The sequence below is a fragment of the Mustela nivalis genome, assembly GCF_964662115.1.
Source record: "Mustela nivalis genome assembly, chromosome: 10".
Classification (NCBI taxonomy): Eukaryota; Metazoa; Chordata; class Mammalia; order Carnivora; family Mustelidae; genus Mustela; species Mustela nivalis.
The window spans coordinates 30,466,242-30,489,712 of NC_139029.1; the positions used below are offsets into that span (position 1 = coordinate 30,466,242).

A 23,471-nucleotide genomic window follows, 5' to 3' on the forward strand; every position below is an offset into this window, starting at 1 on the left:
TTTAAAAAAGCATAACTTCTTGCAAGAAATTAAATTTTGTTTTTTTTATTTAATGTGACAATCTCAACCTTTTAGCTAGGGCATTTAGACCATTTATAATTAATTTGATTACTGATATGACTGGATTTAAATCTAACATCTGTTATTTATTTTCTACTATTTTAGTGGTTGCTCTGCTGTTTATAGTAAACAAGTTTAACTTATCAGTCTATCTTCAAGTAAATAGTATAACAAGAATCTTACAAGAATCTTAAAACAGTATCTTTTAAGATGTCCCCTCTCCTGGGCATTTATGTTATACATTTTACTTATTCATCTGTTATCACCTGTACAATACAATATGATTATTACTATTTACATGATTATCTTTATAGAGATTTAAATAATAAGGATAAACACCTGATGTATTTGCCCTTGTAATAACAATTCCCAGGGACTCTCATTCCTTTTTACAGATCTGTAATTCCACCGGGTATTATTTTTGAAGGTCTTTTGACTGGGTATAGAATTCCAGGTTAAGAGTTTTTGCTTTTGGTACTTTGAACATATTACTCAACTTCCTTAACTGCATTGTTTCTGACAAGAAAATATAATGTTATTCTTATCTTAGTTAACCTTTATGCAAAGTGTCTTTTTTTCTCTGGCTGCTTTTAAGATGTTCTCTATTGCTAACTTTGAGCATTTATGATGATATGAATTAACGTAGTTTTCTTCTTGTCTTTTATTTGGGGGGGGATTAATAGAGTTTCTTCAATTTGTGCATTTACAGTTTTCCTCAATTTTGGAAATTTTCTAGCCATTTTATCTTCAAATATTTTTTTCTGTCCCTCATCTCTTCTCTTTTGGGCACTCTAATTACACGGTCTATGAAGTTACCCCATGGAAACTAAAGTTATCCTTTGGCTCACTGATGTTATTTTTCATCTTTTTAAGATTCTTTTCTCTCTTTGTGTTTCATTTTGGATAGTTTCTACTGCTATGCCTTCAAGTTTACTGATCTCTTCTGCCATTACTCCCACCCAGTATACTTTTCATTTTGTACTAGCAGTTCGATATGAGTCTATTTTTCATGTGTCTGCTTAACTTTCAAACCCATGGAATACAATTAAAATACACGTTGTTTTATTTTATTTTATTTTATTTTTAAAGATTATTTATTTATTTATTGGGGGGGGGTGGAGAGAGCGAGCACAGGCAGACAGAGTGGCAGCAAAGGCAGAGGGAGAAGCAGGCTCCCTGCTGAGCAAGGAGCCTGATGTGGGACTCGATCCCAAATGTTTTTGTCTGCTATTCTAAGATCTATATAGATTCTGGGTCTGTTTATTTTTTTTTTAACATTTTATTTATTTATTTGACAGACAGAGATCACAAGTAGGCAGAGAGGCAGGCAGAGAGAGAGGGAAGCAGGCTCCCTGCCGAGCAGAGAGCCCGACGCAGGACTCGATCCCAGGACCCTGAGATCATGACCCGAGCTGAAGGCAGCGGCCCAACCCACTGAGCCACCCAGGCGCCCATCTGGGTCTGTTTCAATTGGTTGATACATTATTCTGCTCATGACTGATTTATGTTTTCCTGCCTCTGACATTTGACTTTTACCTGTTGGTTGCTGGTTATTTTTGCATTTCTTCTTGTGCTCTGTTCTTAAATGCACTTAAGTTATCTGAAAACACTTTGATCATTTTGAGTCTTGCTTTTATGATTTGTTAGGCAGGTCCAGAGAAGTGCTCATTCTAAGACTAATTATTTCCCACTGTGGAGTAAGACTGTTCCAAGTTTTCTGACCCATGACACATGAATTATGAGGTTTTCCAGTCAAGCCGGTGGAATCAGGCATTATCCCCAGTCCTGGGGGAGTGTGAGGCTCTATTCCTTACAATACCAATCCTGTCAGATGGTTTTTCTCTTGGCTTTGGGTAGTTTCCTCATCTGCATATATGAAACAACATCACTTTGCTGAACACTTGAAGAGGTTTTTCTGCAGATCTCAGTGCTTTTCTTTCTGTGTAGCTCTCTCCTCTTAGGCACTCTGTCCTCTAGATTCTAGCCATCTTGGTTTCTCCTCTCAGTTCTGTCTCTTCAAATTAGGGAGCCATTGGCCCAACCTGGGCTCTTCTTCTATGGGCCACAGTCTCAAAACTCTCTTAAGGCCATAAGCTGGGAAGTCATAAGGGGCTTAGCTCATTGTTTTTCATTACTCAGATATCACAGTACTTGGCTGCCTGATCTTCAGTAACTTGAAAAATACTGTATAATATACTGTCTTTTATCATTATTTCTGGTGGAAATATGAATTTAGTCCCTGTTATTTCAAATGAACAGAAGTCCTGGATTTGTATTTTTATTTAGAACACAGACACAATTCAAAGTGAAATGCTGATAACTTGAGGAAATAAATACTTGACTAACAAAGGAAGAAAGGTATAAATAACTTCATGATGTTTAGCTCTGCCTAGCACCAGTATACTTTGTTTACCAGCTTATCATGTGCTGGGATAGGCAACATTATCTGTGCATTCTGTGGGACACTCACCCCTATATGGGAAGGTCTAAGAAACCTCTAATAAGGTCCTAACATACTCTCCAATGGAAGTTGGTACCAGTATTCTTATGGGGAAGGAAGACTGTGGCCAGGGTGTTTCATAAAGAGAAATGAATATTGTTCCACTTCCAAGCACTGTCTACAGGCTATAACTCTGCTTCCTATCTGTCTGAATTAAGAGCTTTCATAAAAATTAGGTATTGTTCCCAGGAACAAAACATAGCTTCAAAGAGGTTAAGAAAGGAAAAGGTGTTACTTGGGATGAAGTTGGAGAGACTGTCTACTGCCAAAATTCATGAATTTTGAGCCTTGAGCTGTATTCTTCCCACAGAAGTTTATTCTGGGGCCTTCAGGTGAGAAGTCCAAGGGCTTCTTTTGCTCATTTCAGGATCAGAACAAACCTACTTGCCTCCCACCTACTAAAGATGTTGAGAATCAATTACCTGCTTGAAGCAATGGACAGGCGCTGGGACTGAACATGTTTCTTTTAGGTATTTGTCCCAGGTAAAATGACCTGTAAAGGAAATAGAAATCTCTATCACAGTCAACTTCCTAAAAAATGCTTTGGGGATATAATCTACTCTAAACATTAGGCCATTTTTGGACTTGCTCTGAGTGTAAGAAAAAACTTATTTTCCCCTATTGGGCTCAAAAGAGTATTAGGGGTAGAAATCTAGGTAACCTGAGTGGATCATTTCAGATCAATGTTTTAAAATCATGGTCTGAAGATGACCTTCACATGGTTTTCATGTTAGTCCCTAAAGGGATCCAAAATGCCAGAGTGAGACATACCAATATCTCATAGAAGTGTCCAGGAAGCTTTGGACAGCTGAACAGAAGACGTAGAGAGTGGGTGAGGAAAATCCTTCTGAATACCCTGTCTCCTGTTGAAAAGATCCCTTAATACCATCAAATGATAGCTTTTAACACCCAGTACAGTTGGATCCCAGCCTCTCAGCTTAGAGAGAATGGAGGAGAGAAATAGGGTAAGATGGTTTGATGGCAGCAAAAACGAGAATGAGTGAGATTATATTTGAATCCTTGCTCTCTCTCACGCACCCCTAAACCACTCCCATTCTTGCCACAGCTGCATTGCTCTGAGTTGCAAAATGACAAAGATGTGGTAATTTACAGAAAAGTAGGTCCTTGTAGCATTTCTGAGAGTAACTAAGAATAAGTAAGGGAGTCTACAGGATCTTTTAGCCTCTTGAAGTGGGCTTTAGAGCCTCTCAAAGTTTGAGAAACACTAATACCCACCTAGAGGTGACCCCATGATGGTGCGGGGAAGATCCCAGAGACTCTCACAAGCTAAAACACCATAGCAAACCAACATTTCTTCAAGTTTCCTCTGCAGTGGAGCAGCACAGGGCCACTTTGGACCATATAAAAAGCACTAGATGCTGGGAATAAAAATGATTCGCTGAATGATGAAATCTAAATCACTTCAAAGATGATGCCAAGACTTTAAACTCTATTGACTTTATAGCTTCTATTTTAAAACTGGTCGCTTTCCCACCATCCTTAAGCAAGCCAAACAGATTTGGCTGGATCACAGTCAGTACTGAACCACTTCATGAACTCGCCAGTGATTAACTATCTAAAATATAGAGTCCATAGGGTAAATGAGATAGATATTTCCTGGAATCAAGATTGGAGGAGCTTATCAGAATGTAATAAAGAGTATGCACTTAGCTGAAGAATCCATAAAGCAAGAAATGAATACAGTTCATTACTATTTGCTGTTAGGAAAAGAAAACACTACAAATTACTATTCCATTCTTACAAATAAAGGATTAAGTCCAATAGCAAGTCTGGGATTTGAGTGAACTGCAATTCTTGAAAGTCCAGCATCTATGGCCACACTGTCCATTAAAACTTTCTGTAATGATAGAAATGTTTTGTGTCTGTATTGTCCAGTTAAGGCAGCCACTAGCCACACATAACTACTGAACACTTGAAATGTGAACGAGGAATTGAAGTTTAAATTAATTTGATTTAATTTAAATTCCTACATCTGGGTATCAGCTACTGTATTAGTGCAGATCTAGAGGTTTGGTCAGTCCTGGGTAACTGCTTGTAGTAGCTTGAGCTTTGACCGCAAGCACCCAAGAGACTTCGGTTTTAAAAATTATGGCAGCATCAGGGGTACCAAAATAATTAGGATATTAAATGCAGTTCTCTATTACACATCAATTATGGTAATCAATCCCTGTTATATAGGCAAGAAACCTCACATCTTTCTTCCTGTAGAGAACACCCTATTACCAACTGAATGAAAAGGAATCTCCTTGTTAAAAAGCAGTTCACCCACTGTGATTGAACCATACCTAGATTAGCGTTTTTCTTAAATTTTACTGCTTAGGCATCCTAAGGCTTTGTCTCTTAATTTCAGGTAAACTGAGATGAATTGACTTTTTCTGACACAATAAGAATGCCTGAGCACCTGCTGTAATGCCCATAATGCCATCAAATCTACTACATCTCCAACTACACACACACATACACACAAATAGGACAGGTAGCAAGGTGCAGATCAGGGAGAGGTTGGCAAACTTTCTGTAAAGGACAAGACAGTAAAAATTTTACTTTTGTTGGGCCACACAGTCTCTGTCATAAATACTCAACTGTGTACTGTAGCCTGAAAATGGCCACAGGCAGTATATATATGAATGAACAGGGTTGTGTACACTAATACTTTATTTATAAAAATAGGCAGTGGGCTGGATTCACCAACCCCTGGCATATTATTATTGATTCCCAAATGTTACTTATCATCAGACTCTCCTAAATAATTTTTCTCATTTCTTTAAATAGAGTTTTAGGCCCCAGCTTCAGAGGTTCTTATTCAGTAGGCTTTGAGTGTGGTCTGAAAAATCTGTATTTTCAAAGGTTCCCTAAGTAATTCTGATTCACATCTGAGTCTTGAGATTACTGGTGTAGTTAGGAGCATGTAATATTCAGAGTCAGAAGATGCTGGATAAAGTCTTGTGTGTGTGTGTGTGTGTGTTTTAAGACCTTATTTATTTACAGGTGAGAGAGAGAGAGAAAGAGAAAACATAAGCAGGGAGGAGGGGCAGAAGAAGAGGGAGAAGCAGACCCCTGCTGAGCAGGGAGCCCAATGCAAGGCTAGACACCAGGACCCTAGGATCACGCATGACCTGAGCTGAAGGCAGACACTTAACCAACTGAGCCACCCAGGTGCCCCTAAAGTCTATTTCTATAACTATCTTAGATAAGTTATTTAATCCGTCCAAGCATTAGTTTACTCATCAGGATGGAGATAATATCTATCATGCAAAATTGTACATGTACTCACCCATTCATTCAATAAATATTTATTAAACTTCCAAGTACAAAGGCACTGTATTAAATATAAGAGGAACAAGATAGACATGGCTCCTAAATTCATAAAGCTTGCAGTTTAGTAATAAGCAGCGATATTAAATAAATAATAACACAAATAATCTGGTACAATTATGATCAATGTAAGTTAATGAGGTGGTATAGGTTGCCTTGAGAATGCAGAATGGGAAAAATCTAATCTGCTACAGGGGTCAAGGATTACTATGAAGATTAATATTATTAACTCATTTAAGTATAATGTTTTATCATTTACAGAGTGATTTCAATTATTTATTCAATTGATGTTTGAATATTCCTCTATGTGCCAGGCAGTATTCTCTGTGCTGGTGTAAGACAGGAGGTTCCTGCCCTCATGGAATTTACATTCTGGTGCATGATGAGGCACAATTAACATATAGCCAAATAAATAAAGTAATGAGTGATAAGTATTTGAAGGAAATAATGTACTACACAGAGGCTGGTAACTATCTTAAATGGTGAAGTTATGGACAGATGCTCTACACAGGAAACACTGGAACTGAGACGTTACAGGTAAGAAAAAGCCAGTCATCTCATTTATATTACCGAATAATGTTTATGAAAGTTTTCTTTAAACTCTAATCCATACCACTTGATAGTTATCATTAGGAAGTAAAATCCCTGCCGTGAAGAGAATTACACACTACAGAGAAGTAAAATTCCCCAAAATTGAAATTCCCCAAAATGTAAAGCACAAGGATCCAGCAAGGTGAATGCATGAGTCCTCTTCTCTAATACTTATTCATTCAACAAATAGTTATTGCACACCTACCATGTACCAACCCTAGTTCCAGGCACTGGTGATATATAGCAAAGAATAAAATAGCCAAAGTCTCTGTCCACAGGGAGCTTACTCTCTAAGGGGGAAGAAAAACAATAAATAAACAAATAAATATATGTCAGTTGGTTTAGAGGGCAACAGAAATATTTTTTATATGGCCTTTTTCAAATAAAGAAGAAAGCAAGGTAAGAGGGAAACAGTGCTGACGGGTGTGTGTACTATTTTAGGCAGATGGTTAAGAAAGGCATCTTGATGAAGCAATATAAAAGTTGAGACCTGAAGCTCCCTCCAGCCTTTGCTTGAATACTTCCAAGGCTGAAAACCCCCTTATTCAGTTATTACTCAACACTACAAATGGATAGACTTTACCCTTTATAGTTGGGCGAAGTCTGCCTTCTTCTAACCTCTACCCATTGGTCCCGGGCATAATGCGTACAATCTCTTTCTAAAGATGTCCCAAACCCCTCAAATGCTGCTAATCTGATCTGGTTACATGAGGCACCTTCACCCAAGCTGGCTACTATCTGGCCACATTTCTCTACAATAACTCCACCCCATTCCACCTTAAGTGCAGAACCCAAATTCCTAAGAGAAATAAAGACAATCATAGTCTTTAGATCAGAAATCCTACTCTAAGATTACTGTCTGAAAACTGTTCCATTGTTTATATGTGCCATAATTCACATTAGTTAACAAAAGTATTTGTTAAATAATCTCAATGGTTATTTGAGTGTTTTCTAATTTTTGATGAGTATTTTTGTACACACATCTTTTAACACTTTGAAGATTACCACTTTAGGGCAAATTCCTAAGGGGGGATTAATTAACAAAGAGCAGACATATTTTATATTTTGATACAATATAATTCCTACCAGTAGTGCTTAAGAATATGTTTCTTATAGTCTTTTTCTTTAATTTTTTAAAATTTACTTGACAGAGAGAGTACAAGTAGGCAGAAGGAGAAGGAGAAGCAGGCTTAGCAGGAAGCCCAATGCATGGCTCAATCCCAGGACTCTGGGATCATGATCTAAGCTGAAGGCAGATGCTTAACCGACTGAGTCACCCAGGTACCTCTGTTTCTTACATTCTTGCTAAAACTGCTTTAACATTCTCTACACTTGTGATAAATCTTACCAGAGAAGAAAAAAAAATGCTGTATACAATTCTTTGATTACTAATAAAGTTAAAGATCTTTTTAGGCTTATTAGTCTATTTGTATTTTATTTAATCATTTTTCACTGAGGTATTCTTTAGTTTTCTCAGATTCTAAGAGTTCCATGTAGATTAAAGATATTCGTCCTTTGCCTGTCATGTATGTTGCAGACATTTATCTCAGTCTGCTAGGATTTGCCCTTAAATTTCTCAGTCTTGTTCTTTATGACTTCTGGCTTTCATATCATGCTTTCTTTACTTCAATTTATAAGGAATATTAACCCAGGTTTTCTTCTAGGTTTCATTTTTTTTTTTTACATTTAAATGTTTTGAATTTAGTTTGTAAGACAGATAAGACAAAGATGTTGATTTCCTTTTCACCTCTATTCAATAAATGTGCTCATCACCATTTATTGAATAAATCACCTTCTCCCCACTGATTTGAAATGTCACTTTGATCACATATTAATTTCTTATATACATTTGTGTTCTGCCCCTCTCATCAGTCCATTCCAGCATGAGGAGCACTTTGTTTCCTGTAATTTCAAAACCAATCTAAACGGAGCAAGTACTTTTCATATGGCATACCCTCAACCATGCTTTCTTGGTACTTTCAAATGATTAATAAGTTATGGCATAGCCAGCACGAACAAAACCAAGTTATTTCAAAATGTCCAAAGTTTAAGTTTATGAGATACACAGTGCTGTTCATTATCAAAGCAGTGTCCATAAGCCTTTTAGATCAGGAATTTGATAATTTTTAATGAATCAACTAAAGATAAAACACCACGCCCCCCCCCAAAAAAAAAAAAGTCTGACTCTCCCTGTTTCTCAGAACAAATCCCATTTCCCAGCTCCTGTAACATCCTATTCACATCTTTTATTTTCATACTCTTCACATCATACCATCATTATTATTTATTTAAGTTCTTTACAGATAGCAGCTATCTTTATTATTGTTTTTTAAATCTTCACTGATTCATTAGTGCCTGACACTTAACACAGGCTCCATAAAAGTACAGTGAATGAAAGTGAGTGAAAAGAAGAAGCAGGTATGCCACAGTGCTACTCTGTTCTGGACTAGTGAAATCATACCCGGGATACTACATTTAGTTCTGGGAGCTTGAGAGGGACAGAATAAACCAAACCCTAAATGGTGGCCTAAGTGGTGAAGGGACACAAAACCCCATCACCTGAGGAGCAGCTGAAAGAAGGATGAAAATTCAGCATGAAGAAAAAAGCAAAGTCTTGGAGCCATTTTTCCATCTATTCATCCAGCAACTATATTTATCGTGTGTATCAAAGCACTGTGCCGGGTGCTAGAGATACAACTGTGATCAAAGTATTGTTCTTGCCCTCACAGAGCTTCAGTGAGGGGCAGAGACTAAACTGCCAATTGTAATAAATTATGCTAAGTGCTGTGGTTGGCTAGGAGGGTGCTACAGGAGGACTTGTGGAAGGATCCCCAGAGGAAGTAACCTCTCCTAAGTTAAAGTGTAGAAGGAGAAGCAGAAATCAGTCAAGGAGAAAGGAAATTCTTTTTTTAAAGATTTATTTATTTACTTATTTGAGAGAGAGAGAGAGAGAGCACAAGCGGGGGATAGGAGGCAGAGACAGAAGCAGACTCCCCACTGAACAAGGAGCTTGCTATGGGACTCAATCTCACGACCCTGAGCTCATCACCTGAGCAGCAGTCAGTTAAGATACTTAACTGACTGAGCCACCCAAGCGCCCCAACTTATCACTGACTGAGCCACCCAGGCACCCTGAGAGATAATTCTTTAAGGAATATTATTTTCAAAAAAAAAAAAAAAAAAAAAGAAAGAAATTTTTTTTCAGACTGAAAGAAAAGCATGTATAAAGGGCCAGAAGTAAGAAAAGGTAGTTTTAAAACTGAGTATTTTAGTATTGCTAATCGGCAGAGTTAAAAAACAGTAGTTGAGAAAAGAGGCTTTAGATCAAAGTGGTGTTCAGGGGCCAGAGAACCTCCTACACTACGTTAATGAGAAGAGGAAGCACGGAAGGTTCTGGGGGAGGAGGCAATCTGTCTGCAGTGTGAAGGATGGACTAGAGGGAAACAAGGCTGGAGGCAGGAAGACTAGTTAGGAAGCTATTCTAATAATCTAGGTATGAGATGGTGGTTCTTCAACTAGGAAGGTAAGAATGGCAGGGAGAAGGCGGTCCCTAACACTTTCTAATAATTAGAGGCTGGTGAGTGAAAAATTGGCTAAAGTATTCTATATTGCCCTAAAAGTTGTAAGTATGATAGACAGAATTTACAAAGAAACAGATTTTGGCCCAATAAATATTTTTCTGAATATGAAGCAAGTTTCTGAGGAGGCTATAAGTCCCCAACAAATTTGAGGAGTTCAAGACAAGGCATTTTTTTTTTTTAAAGATTTTATTTATTTATCAGAGAGAGAAGGGGAGAGAGCAAGCACAGGCAGACAGAATGGCAGGCAGAGGCAGAGGGAGAAGCAGGCTCCCTGCCGAGCAAGGAGCCTGATGTGGGACTCAATCCCAGGACACTGGGATCATGACCTGAGCCGAAGGCAGCTGCCCAACCAACTGAGCCACCCAGGCGTCCCTCAAGACAAGGCATTTTTATAAGATACTCAAAATGTCCAATTTTGAAATGCTGAGCCAAGTTAGATTATTTTGAGGCCTCTTCCAATCTCTGAAATTCTAGCAATCTACTGAATTTCATTTCAATTTGATATTTGGGGTTGCTCTCCATGCTCAATGGGGAAATGAAATATGCAGGATTAACTCGACAGCGGCTATGCCTACCTACGCCTGTGCTATGTTAGCACAGCCTCTACTCCTTGCACAAGGAAAAATATACTTTCAAATTTTATGAGTATCCACTTTTCACAATCCCCTATCAACAAAAGAGACTGTTCACAGCATCCCCTGTCAATGAACCATATGGAATTGTCACCATTCATACTAGCAACAGAACCACACCAGCGGCAGCTCTCACTGAGTACCTTCCATATGCCTACACCATGCCATATAGTGTTCACTATCTCTCATGTTCATTATAACCTGAAAAGTAGGTTTTATTCCCAGTTTAAAGACAAAGAAATAGGCTCAGAAAGACTAATTTTCCAAAGTCACAAAACTGGTAAGTGGGGAATAGGGATTTGAACCAAGGCCTATCTGAATCTCATGTCTATGCTTTTTCTACCATATACCAGTGCCTTAGAAAGCTTGAGGCAAGTTTGAAGTCCTTAAAAAGTGATTCTCATTTATTGCTTATCAAGTGCTAAGCCCTTTACCTGCATTATTTCATTTCATTCATTTCTTCAGCTCATATTCATAGAATGCGTCACTTCAAAGAATATTTCAAGATTTGACTGAGAGTTATATCTAAGGCTAATGCCTCAACAGAAAGAAAATAACAATCCCCCAAAGTTGGAAAGTATTTGAGAGTATTTTAAGATGCTTTCACATCCATTAGCTCACATAATCTTCTTAAAATCCCTGTGAAGTAGGGAAAATGGCATTATTATCCCCATTTTCCAAGCTAGAAAACTAAGGATGAACATCATAAAGTTCCAAAGTGCAGCTGGTTTTCAAAGGATCCAGGAGTTCTCACTCCTAGTCTAGTGTTCTGCGCTATCTTCTTTGTCAGTGGCCAATAAAAGTAATGTTCTTGGAAGAAAAGGCAAGAGGGAGCATAAAGACACTGATAATAGAGCTGAATATGTGAAGCTGCAGTAACAAAATATACAAAAATATCTGAACAAAAACCAATAAAGGCATTAGGATAGTCATACTTATGTTACATAGAGAAAGACTTTAAGGGACTAAGAAGACTGACATTTGTTTATGTAGAAATCCTGAAGGCTGATTAAGAATGATTAACATTATTTCTCAAATCCTAGTCCTGAGGTACACCCTGTAGGGATGAAAATTAAATGTACTAGCAGTTTGACTCTTATTTCAACTGCTAATATTTCTGATTGTATTTATTTAAAAAATTTAGAAAATCTTTAGGTTAAACTTCAGTTCAATATATCTCATGAATAATTTCTCTTGGGAAAATCCCTCCAAGTTCTAATTTACGGACAGTCAAGGTTTGCATTAGCTGTGGATTTGGTGAGTGAAGAGAAGCTTCCCGTATGGGCCTCCTTGGACTCTGTGTAATTAACTACTCTCCCCTCCCCTTCTTTGTTAGCTTGGTCTGTGCCTCCTGATAAGGAGGGTTTGGCCTGACAGCTGAGAGAACTGGCTGCCTGGGCTCCAGAGGCAGCCGAGCAGAGGACTCGTTACGCATGAGACAGACAGCACTGCGTTCTTTTCCTAGTCACACTCTAATCTCTGGTTTGGTTAGTACCCATATTCAACAGAAATACAAGAAAGAAATCTTACCTAGTTCCAAGATGTCAGTAGCTTCTATTAAAGAAAAAAAACGTTACAGCATAAGTCATTGTGACAAACATACCAAAAGGATAAAAAGGTGACGTTCTGGGGTAAAATGAAGACTTGAGAGTTTGTGTAATCCAACCCTCTCATTTTAAAAGATACTGAGTGTGTTATTAGTGCGTTACTAGTAGTTGTGGAATATATCACCCAATTCTGCCTCACTCCCAAGGCTAAAGTCTTAGATGATTTGGAATTATCTGTACTCAGAGTCTAAGTTTCCTGATTTCTGGTTTAAAATAAAGCAAACTGCTTTGGACAGATACCTCTACAAACTATATTTGCTTGTGTGTTAGCCAGTGAGTGTTTTGTACCACAGACCTCTAACAACAAAGGTTTCATGGTAAGAGATGTCAGATTAAATTTTCCATGCTACACAGAGGTTTTTGTTTCCTTACCTTGATATTGGGATGCAGACTCTGAAAGGTGACCATATTTGTGTTTTCTAACATCATTCCAGTCTATATCTGCAGGAAGAAAGAAGACAGTTATGTGAAAAGGAAATGCAAGATTCAATAATTCTCTAAGTTAAGAGTAGGTATTCATAGTTTTTGATAAAGTAATCCACTTCTGAGATTGTATACTAAGAAAATGCTCCAAAATACAGAAAAAAGGTTTTATTTATAAAGCTTCATTTGGTTTAGTAATAAAAAGGGGGGCAACTAAATGTTCAGAAGGCTGATTAAGATATCATATCAATCACATGACAATATATTTTGCAGCTATTAAATTTTTACAAAGGTGATATAACAAAACAGGAAAATGTTTAAGATATGCTGTTATCTGATAAAATATCAGATCAAAAATTATATTCATGAAATAATCGCAATTATGAAAACAAAGTACACCCTTGCTATGGACTGAATTGTGTCCAACCACCCCCTGACATTCTAATGTAACTGTATTTGGAGATAGAGCCTATAAAGAAGTAATTGCATTAAAATGAGATCATTAGGGTGAGTCCTAATCTGATAAAACTAGTGTCCTTAAAAGAAGAGGAAATTTGGACACATACAGGGACAAAGAAAAGACCACGTGAAGACAGGGAGAAGACTGACATCTACAAACCAAGGTGAGAGGCCTCAGAAAAAAACAATCCTGCTTATAACTTCATCTCTGACTTCTAGCCTCCAGAATCATGAGAAAATAAATTTCTGTTTAAATCACCAGGTCTGTAATCTTTGCAGCCCTAGCAAATTAATACAACCCTACAAAGTTATCACTAGAAAAAAAAAAAAGAAGCAAACAGAACAAATATAAACATCTGGTTATCATTAGGTGATGGTCCTGTTTCCCCCCCATCTTCTAATCTCATTTATTTTTGCATTTTCTATAAAGAGGATAAGTTACTTATATAATGTAAATACATTGTCCTTGTTTGAAACTTTAATCTACTGACCCTATCAGTTTCTCACCATCCATTACCTATCATGTTTTTACTTCCCTTCTTAACCAACTCAGATCCTACTGTCCCTCATTAAAAACACTCCTGGGCAAACACTCTTAACTCCCTTCCACTTCTTTTTTTTGGGAGGGGGTCATATTTGCCTAGCAAAGCCTCAGTCTTAACTCTGATTAAAGCCACTTATCCACCTATATACCATGCCTACCCCGACGGCTCACAAGTACTAAAGACAAAGAAATGCAAGCTTACTGGTCTCACTTTAAACTCATGGCCATAATTCTCAAATGCCACTTAACACCATCTAGAAATCATACCACATTTCCCTACGGTGTTTGCTTTTCCACTTTCAAAAAAAATTCATATATTTTTCCCTCACCAGTTCATACTCCAAATATTCCCTCCTTCACCTTTACTCTTAGGGATGATGTTAATTCAGTGTTCATTGAGAAAACAGAAATAAGGGATAGGAACCTTCTATATGCCACTGTTTTCAGGAAGGTACAGACCTAATCATGTTTAGTCCCCCGTGTACCGTATAAGAGCTGGTCCTCAGTTAGTGTTTAGTGAATGAATGAATCTACTCACCATCATTCTGTCTGACTGCCCTCCTATTGCTGTGGATGAAGTGCCTAGTTTTTATCGAAAGAGAACGCTCCAGTTCTCATTTCCTCTCATCCTCTCAAGGACTTTGTAAGTATTTCTTTTCTAATAGACCATTTGCACCTGCATTCTTACTGCTCCATCATCTATAGGCAAACTGAAGAGTATCATGCTAAATGAAATAAGTCAAGCAGAGAAAGACAATCACTATATGGTTTCACTCCCATGTAGAATATAAGGAATAGTGCAGAGGACCACAGGGGAAGGGAGGGAAGGCTGAATGGGAAGGATTCAGAGACGGAGACAAACCATGAGAGACTCTGGACTCTGCAAAAACCCTCTGTAATTGAGGGTTACGGAAGGGAGTGGGGTAGGTGTATGGGGTAACCAGGAATGCGTATTAAGGAGGGCACATGATGTGATGAGCACTGGGTGTTATATACAACTAATGAATCGTTAAACACTACATCAAAAACTAATGATGTACTATATGTTGGCTAATTAGACGTCATAAAAAATAAAAACATAAAAAACAAAACAAAACAAAAACCAGACAAATACACAAAAGAACACCTCCCCTCTCTTAATCCCACATATATCCCTCCCACTATATCCTTCTATTTCTCAGAGGAATTTATTTTAAGATTTGTCTCTACCCATTGCTTCCTTACTTCCTCACGTTATTTCTTCATTCAAACAGGGTTTTTCTGTTTACTATTCCACTGAGATCATTCATATATCTAGCATTGGCCTCCTCTTGGAATTCCATGCTTACGTATATGACCACCTATAGGCTGTCTCTACAAGGTTATCAAATCAGACACTTCAAACTTAACATGGCTAAAACAGAATGCTAGCTCTTGCCAATCTGTTCTTCTTTTTTCTTTAGTTTTTATTTAGATTCCAGTTAGTTAACATACAGCGTAACATTAATTTCAGGTGTGCAGTATAGCGATTCAACTCTTCCATACATCACCCAGTGCTTATCACAAGTGTCCTCCTAAACCCCCATCATCTTTTTCACCCATCCCCCACCTACCTCCCCTCTGGTAACCATCACCTTGTTCTCTACATTTACGAGTCTGTTATTGGTTTGTCTCTCTCTCTTTTTTCCCTTTTGCTTATTTGTTTTGTTTCTTAAATTCCACATATGAGTGAAATTATATGAGCTGGAGATGCCATTTATTGGTTTGGGGAAGACTGTTCCTCTTTCTGTTTCCTCTAAACCAGTGAATAGCATCTCCATCACTGAGTTGCTCAAGCCCCAAATCCCTAAAGTTATTCTTGATGCCTCTACTTTCTTCACACTCACATCCACTCAGTAAGCTCTGCTGGACCATGTCCCCAACCCATTTACCACTCTCATCCCATGGCTCACATTCTAGTTCCAGGCACTGTCCCTCTTACTTGGGCCATTTGAACAGCCTGCTAACTAGAATTCCTGTTTCTACTCTTGGCTTACTCCAACCTATTCACCATACAGGGCTCAGAGTGAGCATTTTATTTATTTATCTTTAAATACTTATTTATTTATTTTAGAGAGAGAGTGAAGGGAGGGGGAGAAGAAGTGGGAGAGAACCTCAAGCAGACTCCCCACTGAGTGTGGAGTCCAGTTGGGAGAGGGAGGGAAGGCTCGATCTCAGGACCCTGACGTCATGAGGAGCCAAAATCAAGTCCTATGCTTAATGGACTGAGTCACCCAGGCCCCCTCAGAATGAGCATTTTAAAAGACAAAACATCTGCTTAAGCATGGCTTCCCAATAGCTCCCCAATGAGTTAAGGTTGCCTTGCCCAGCTATGCAGTATTCGGCTGATCTTGCCCCATATGACTTTTCCCTTTTCCACTATACTCCAGTCACATTGGCTAGTGTTCCACCCAAAGTGTTTGCCTTCTGGATCCTAGTAGGATGTCCCCTGTCTTTCTAGTAACTGCCACATTTGTTCTCTAAATCATGAATAAAGATTGCAAACTTGATCAGGCTAAAAAATTGCTGACAGAGACAAAAGATATTAGGGTATAACTTAATTTATATTTAAATTTTCAAAAATTATTTTTATAATTAGAACATAGTCTTAAAAATTAAATATACAATATATATTTCATTTATGTACAAGTTTTCACTCTTCTATTGCTTATGTAAAGATGAGCTACTGGTATACACAAAACAGATTTAGGAGCCACAATAAATAGAAAGCAGGCTACAAGATCACTAATAAAACTAATAAAACAATTCAAAAGCAACCAATACAATTTAGGAAAAAAATATTCTAGTAAAGAGAAAAAAAAACCAGACTCAATGATTAAGCATAATGAACAGAATAATTAAAAAACTTAACTGGCATAAAGCCATCAAATAAGGCCCCACAAGACAATGAAAAAGGAACTTCTGAGAAAAAATATTTGAAACGCCTCACACAAACAAGTGGAACCTGGAAAACAGTCCCCCAGAGAAGAAAAGGAGACAACTACATTCATTACAAATGACTTAATTTTTAAGCATTACCATAAATTACTCAGAAGATTAGGGAATCATTCCTATATCAATTCTTAAATGAATTAAATGAATCGATCAATTCTTAAATTCAATTCTTCAATCAATTCTTAAATGAATGAAATTCTTAAATGAACAGAATGCTGCCTCTGATAGAATTCCACACATAAAAGAAAAGGAGCTCTTTCTCTGCTTGACTTTGATATGAGGAAGTGGTGATGCAACATGGGGGCTTAAGTGGGTAGGAGAAGAATCAATGAAACAAGATGGGATTGGGAGGGAGACAAACCATAAGTGACTCTTAATCTCACAAAACAAACTGAGGGTTGCTGGGGGGAGGGGGGTTGGGAGAAGGGGGTGGTATTATGGACATTGGGGAGGGTATGTGTTTTGGTGAGTGCTGTGAAGTGTGTAAACCTGGTGATTCACAGACCTGTACCCCTGGGGATAAAAATATATGTTTATAAAAAATAAAAAATTATATTAAAAACAAAAAAAAAAAAAAAAAAAGAAAAGGAGCTCTTTTTTTTCCCCCCAAAACATTTTAAGATTAATGGCCATGTTTCAAAATATATTATGATATGCAGCTACTATTTTTAAATAACCAGTTTTATTTTATTCTCTCTCCTCAGGCATATGCTCTCTCTTATTTCTTCTCTGGTCGTCCTTCTCCCAGTTAACAGCGACAAATCAGAAACCTGGAGTCCTCCTTAATTGTCTTCTCTCGTCCTCTGGCTCCAACCAGCTATCAAAATCTGTCAGCTCTTCCTCTGAAATTACCGTCTCCTCTGCTCCTATTCTGAGTTTAAGATTTCATTCTCTTTTACCTGACAGAAACAATTACTTCAGTCCCATGTGGGACCCCATCCCTCTCTAATCCATACTCAAGCACTCATTTTCTAAAATACAGATTAAACTTGTCACTACTTCTTTAAAAGTCTTCAAAGATCAAACCCCAGACTGTCTCCATAATAGACATGCCATAGCGCTTTCTGCATCTGGACTTTACCCCCCCTCCCACTTCTCTACTTGGAAGGTTCCTATTTATTCACCATGGTCCAGGATAAATGTTACTTCATAATGGCTTTCTGGCAACTTCCCTAAGCAGAGCACCATCTCTATCTCCCACTTCTATACCTGCTCCACAGTGTCAGAGCTAAATGCTACTAATCTAGTCAGTATTCCAGGGGCTTGGTACACAGCAAGCACTCAAAAAAAGAAAAAGGGGGGAGGGACAGGAAAAGAACAGTGTCTTTTCACCAAACTCAGAAACAGTTATGCAATGTGAGAAAATCACACATATTAAGAAGTCAATGTTTAAATGCACGCTTTCACCAAGACAATTTTGACATATAAATGGATACTTAGATACAGAATTCATTATAATTAGATATCAATTATTTATACTAAATAAAGCATAATTTAAAATAGATCATTGAAAATTTCAGATAATAGAGTAGTGATTTATATATTGATTTTGGAATTTTTTCCATACAGATTTACTATTTCAATACCTAGGCTAATATTAAAAATGTGCTTGCTATCATTAAATGAGTACAGAGTTTCAGTTTCAGTGTTGTGGGATGAAAGAAGTTCTGCAGATGAGTGGTGGAAATGGCTGCACAACTATGTGAATGTACCCAATTCCACTACAATTAAAAATGGTTAAAATGGTATATTTCAAGTTTATGTCTTCTATCGCAATTTTTTTTTCTTTTCAATTTTTTTTTAATTTTTAATTTTTTAGCGGAGAAAGACAACTATCATATGATCTCCCTGATATGAGGAAGTGGTGATGCAACATGGGGGCTTAAGTGGGTACGAGAAGAATAAATGAAAGAAGATGGGATTGGGAGGGAGACAAACCATAAGTGACTCTTAATCTCACAAAACAAACTGAGGGTTGCTGGGGGGAGGGGGTTTGGGAGAAGGGGGTGGGGTTATGGACATTGGGGAGGGTATGTGTTTTGGTGAGTGCTGTGAAGTGTGTAAACCTGGTGATTCACAGACCTGTACCCCTGGGGATAAAAATATATGTTTATAAAAAATAAAAAATTATATTAAAAAAAAAACAACATATATTTTTATCCCCAGGGGTACAGGTCTGTGAATCACCAGGTTTACACATTTCACAGCACTCACCAATTTTTAAAGAGATTTTATTTATTTATTTGAGAGAAAGAAAAAGAGCAAGAGAGAGTGCATGAGTGGTAGCGAGGGGCAAAGGAAGAGGGAGAAGTAGACCTCCGCCCCCATTGAGCAGGGAGCCTGCAAAGTGGGGCTCAATCCCAGAACCCCAGGGTCATGATCTGAGCTGAAGGCAGATGCTTAACTGACTGAGCCACCTAGGTGCCCCTTTTATCACAATTTTAAAAACTCAATTAATAAAATAATGGACTTGCATTTCTGGGATGTCAGGAGGCTCAGAGGTTGCCATACCAAATCCATTTCAGATTCAACTAACACCTATCATTACCACATACGAGGCCCAGAACCAGGCATTCTCATACAGATCATCTCAGGTATTACCAGTCTCTATTTGCAGGTGAAGAATAAGACTCTGCAGTTCAGAAAGTTTAACAGTGCCATGGGGGGGGCAATGGTTGGTCAGGCAACAGCAATGAAAGATACGCAATAATAGTTCACAGATAAAAAACTGAATTGAATTAATGCCTGAATCCTGTTTCTAAAGACTTATTAATTCAACAAACATGTATTATCTGTTATTAGTCAGGCACTGTTGTAGGCACCGAAGATAGATCACTAAACAGATAAAAACTCCTCCTACTCATGAAGCTGACATTCTAAACCAGAGGTTCCAAAAATGTGATCTTTTGACTGGAGGCATCTGCAACAGCACTCATTGCACGGAAGCAGGTTTCAGAATGAGACTTCCTGGCAGTGAGAACCATCCTGCAAAGGACGAGTCACTCATTCTCTAAAGAGCACAGGCGGAAGGCTGGATGGCCACTTATCACCAAAGATGCTGAAACTTTTCCAAGCTGAGAAGGAACTCATGGGTTGGAAAGGGATTAATTACATAAACTTCTAAGATCCTATTCAATCCTGGAGTTCTATTTCACTAAGCAACAAACAATATTATGAGATAGCAATGCATCCACACCTTGTGTACATGTGTTTGAGCACATGCAAACATCCCAACTATGAACTATTTTGCAGTATAAATTATGTCGCATTCTCCTTAACATCTCATGTGTTTCAGTCCATGAAATGAAATGAATGAATATAATGTCATAGGTTTAAAAGACAGTGAATTGCTTCCTATTAAATCTTGTTCAATTTGACATTTAAATTCTATTTCCAATTGACTATTTTTTTTAAGATTTTATTTATTAGAAAGAGAGAGAGAAAACACAAGTGAGGGAGAGGGAGAAGAAGGCTCCCTGGTGAACAGGGAACCTGACAGTGCAGGGCTTGATCCCAGAACCCTAGGATGACGACCTGAGCCAAAGGCATATGCTTCACTGACTGAGCCACCCAAGTGCCCCTCCAATTTGCTATTTTCAAAATAATCCTCTAAGGCCTTTCCTACTGCCAGATTGAAGTTATATTCATTCACTCTTTAAACAAAAACTCTTTGACTACACATTGGTTCCAGCCCTGTGCCAGGTAATGGGGGATTCAAAAAATAACAAGGTACTCTCCCTTCAGTCTAGAAGAGGGAGAAAGATACCTAAGTAAGTGTGATAAAGAATTATAGGTGCTACATTAAAAGTATACAGGGGCTAAAAAGGTAAAGGAGAGGGGAGGGGCCAGTTCTATCTGGGGAGAGGGTGGGAGAAGAAACTAAGGCCATGGGAAAGGAACTGAATCTTGGAGATGGAGTAATAAGAAAAGTGTATCATAGAGAGGGAATAATGTAAAGAAAGAAATGGCGCAATGAAGCATTATGTTAGATCTGCTCTGTCCAATATGGTAGCCACTAGCCATATGCAGCACCTGAATATAGTTAGTATGACTAAGCAAGTGAATATTTAATTTTGTTTTCATTTTTTATTAATTTAAATTCATAACTGACACTCAATACAGTTATAGGGAAAAGTTTTTTTTATTAGTTTCATAGGTAGAAATTAGTGATTCATCAGCTGCATATAACACCTAGCGTTCATTATATCACGTGCCCACCTTAATGCTCATCACCCAGTTACCCCATCCCCCTACCTTGTCTGGAATAAAACTGGGTATGAGTATCTACTTGTTCAATTGAAAATTGTTGAAATCTAAATGCAGATCAAGTATTTCTGACATAACTTGGTGTCCAAATTGAGATATGCTATAACTGCAAAACATACACCAGATTCTGAAGGCTGAGTATGAAAAAAAGTAATGTAGAATAGCTCATTAAGTATTTTTATATTGGTTATGTGTCAAAATAGTATTTTGGATACACTAAGCTAAATAAAGTATATTATTAAAATTAACTCCTCTGTTTCTTCTTTTTTTTTTTTTTTTTAGTATATGTGCTGCCGAAGCGAGCACCCTCTGTTTCTTCTTTACCTTTTTCAATGTGGCTACTAGAAAATTTAGAATTACATATGTGACTTGCGTACTATTTCTGTTGGACAGTGCCATGCAGGGCAACTGTAGTCCAATGTGGCTGGAGCGGAAGGCATGTTAGGAGGTATGCTAAGAAAAGTAAAATGTGGTCAATGTCAGTGACTGTACTTTTTTTACTATAATAGAGAAGGTAGATCTACAATGAGCAAAAAGAAGCCAACGGGCAGAGAAGTAGAGGTGAGTGACAGAGGAGAAAATATACTAATGGCTTATGGGACCTTAGTTCTGAAGGCTCAATACACCCTTGGTTTTCACATGGCTTAGTTGTTCAACCTCTCTAGTAATTAAAAGAATCCTAATTATTTAGATGTAGGGATAGAAGAAAAGGCTTTAGAGAAACTCTTGTGATTTTAGTGGCGAGTAGAAGAGCAAATTTAACTTAATCTCAGATAAGACAAATCATCCCATCTCAGAAAATCCCAAGCAAAGGATAAAAAAGGGATAAGACATAATAAACCAGAAACCTATGCCTAAAATAGAGATTTTTATATTTAAAGATTCTTGATAAGGTTCTTAGTTTCTTCTAAATTTTCTTTAGAATACACACTCTGAAACTTATAAGTTGTTTTTATTAAATCCAACTAATACTATTAAAACTATCACTATAAAAATAGCAAGAATACGTACCTTCATGAAATGGTTGTTAAGTTTTAATGACATTTAAATACTTAAATGCTAGACAAAGTGTCTAACATGGTGCCTAATGTAGAGAACAAATTCATTAAATAATAGTTTTCTTTATTTTCTTAATAATCTCATGTGTGGCTGAGCTGTTACAGGAATATCCTTAGGAATTTAAAAAGCAAAACTTCAATTCTTTCTATGACCTGAAAAATTGATGACAAAATGACAAAAGACATCGTGGCTAAAAGAAATAGATAATGAATGATATAATTAGTAGTGAGGAATTCCTTAGAATCAGTCCTTACTAAATCTCTTAATCCCTCTTAATTCCAGAATAGGGTAAAAAGATACTTACCACTAGGCTGCATAGTCAATGGACTTAAAACTGGTCAGGGAATTAAGAAGTTTTGGATTTATCCCTGGATCCACCAATACCTTACTCTGACCTCTGACAAGTCAGTTTCTCTGTATGTTAATTTCTCCATCTGTAAAATGGGGGTGGAAGGAAGGAGGACACTTATTACCCCTTAAAGTACTGAGACGTGTTAAAAACTGGCTACATTATTTAAAAAGTAGGACATTTAGATAAATCTTACTTGGTTATTAGAGTATCTCAGGGTCAGACAGTCCCTTATAGCAAGGACCACTGGTTTAATTTAACTAACCTAAGCCCCAGTATTCACAGAAGTCAAGAATACGGGGATCTGCTACATTTGGTCCCATGCAAATACTGCATATAAACGTAATTTCCAACTAACCAGGTTAAGCCAAAAACTCAAAAGATACTAAAAATCCATTAACATGGTATTATGGACTGAATGTGCTCCCCCACAATTCCTATGTTAAAGTCCTAACTCCCAATGAGACTGTATTTGGAGACAGGACTTGCAAGGAGGTAACTAAGGTTAAATGAGGTCATAAGGGTCGGGCCCTAACCTGTTCTTATAAGATGAGAAAGAGACATCAGAGATCTCTTTCTCCTTCTCTCTCCACAGAGTAAAAGGCCAGGTGAGGACGTGGCTGAAAAAGTGCTTGTCTGTAAGCTAAGAAAAGGCCTGACCAGAAAAAAACCCTGCTAGCATCTTGAACTTGGACTTCCAGACTAGAAACTGCGAGAAAATTAATTTCTGTTGTTTAAGCTACCCAGCCCTAAGACACACACTTGTCATAGGACAAGTGAGGCTTTAGTCATTCTTCTAGGGCCTGCTTCATGTGACACTATTCAGTTTCCACGTTGCCCTAAAGAATCTTTACTCTTTCTTTTATCATAGTCTGACTGGTAGTAAAATAAAGCAAAACAAAATAAAAACAAAACAAAACAAATACCAAATTGGAAGTTAAAATTCTATCCTGTTTTGAATGTCAAATGTATTTTCCCTTAAAGACTACCTTCTCTTAAAGAGTTTAGGCAGCTAACTTAATTGCACAGAGCCTCAGCTTTCTTATCAGTAAAATAGGGATGATAATCCCAACCCTACTTGCTTTATTAGG

The 23,471-nt window shown here is 37.6% G+C and overlaps 1 protein-coding gene across 11 annotated transcripts in view; it reads right to left on the minus strand.

Annotated features, from left to right (window-relative positions):
- SCMH1 (Scm polycomb group protein homolog 1) overlaps nucleotides 1-23,471 on the minus strand; it is a 170,412-nt gene that overhangs the window by 107,012 nt on the left and 39,929 nt on the right. For 6 of the 11 annotated variants that reach the window (XM_082687113.1, XM_082687116.1, XM_082687120.1 and 3 more), the window contains 3 exons: nucleotides 12,680-12,748; nucleotides 12,231-12,254; nucleotides 2,983-3,053 (listed from right to left, as the gene is read on the minus strand). In XM_082687113.1, coding sequence (XP_082543239.1) covers nucleotides 2,983-3,053; nucleotides 12,231-12,254; nucleotides 12,680-12,748 — 164 coding nt within the window. Of the gene's footprint in view, nucleotides 1-2,982; nucleotides 3,054-6,692; nucleotides 6,778-12,230; nucleotides 12,255-12,679; nucleotides 12,749-14,271; nucleotides 14,289-22,335; nucleotides 22,466-23,471 lie in introns of those variants that run through there. The other 5 variants (XM_082687115.1, XM_082687114.1, XM_082687118.1 and 2 more) reach the window with 4 other exon arrangements.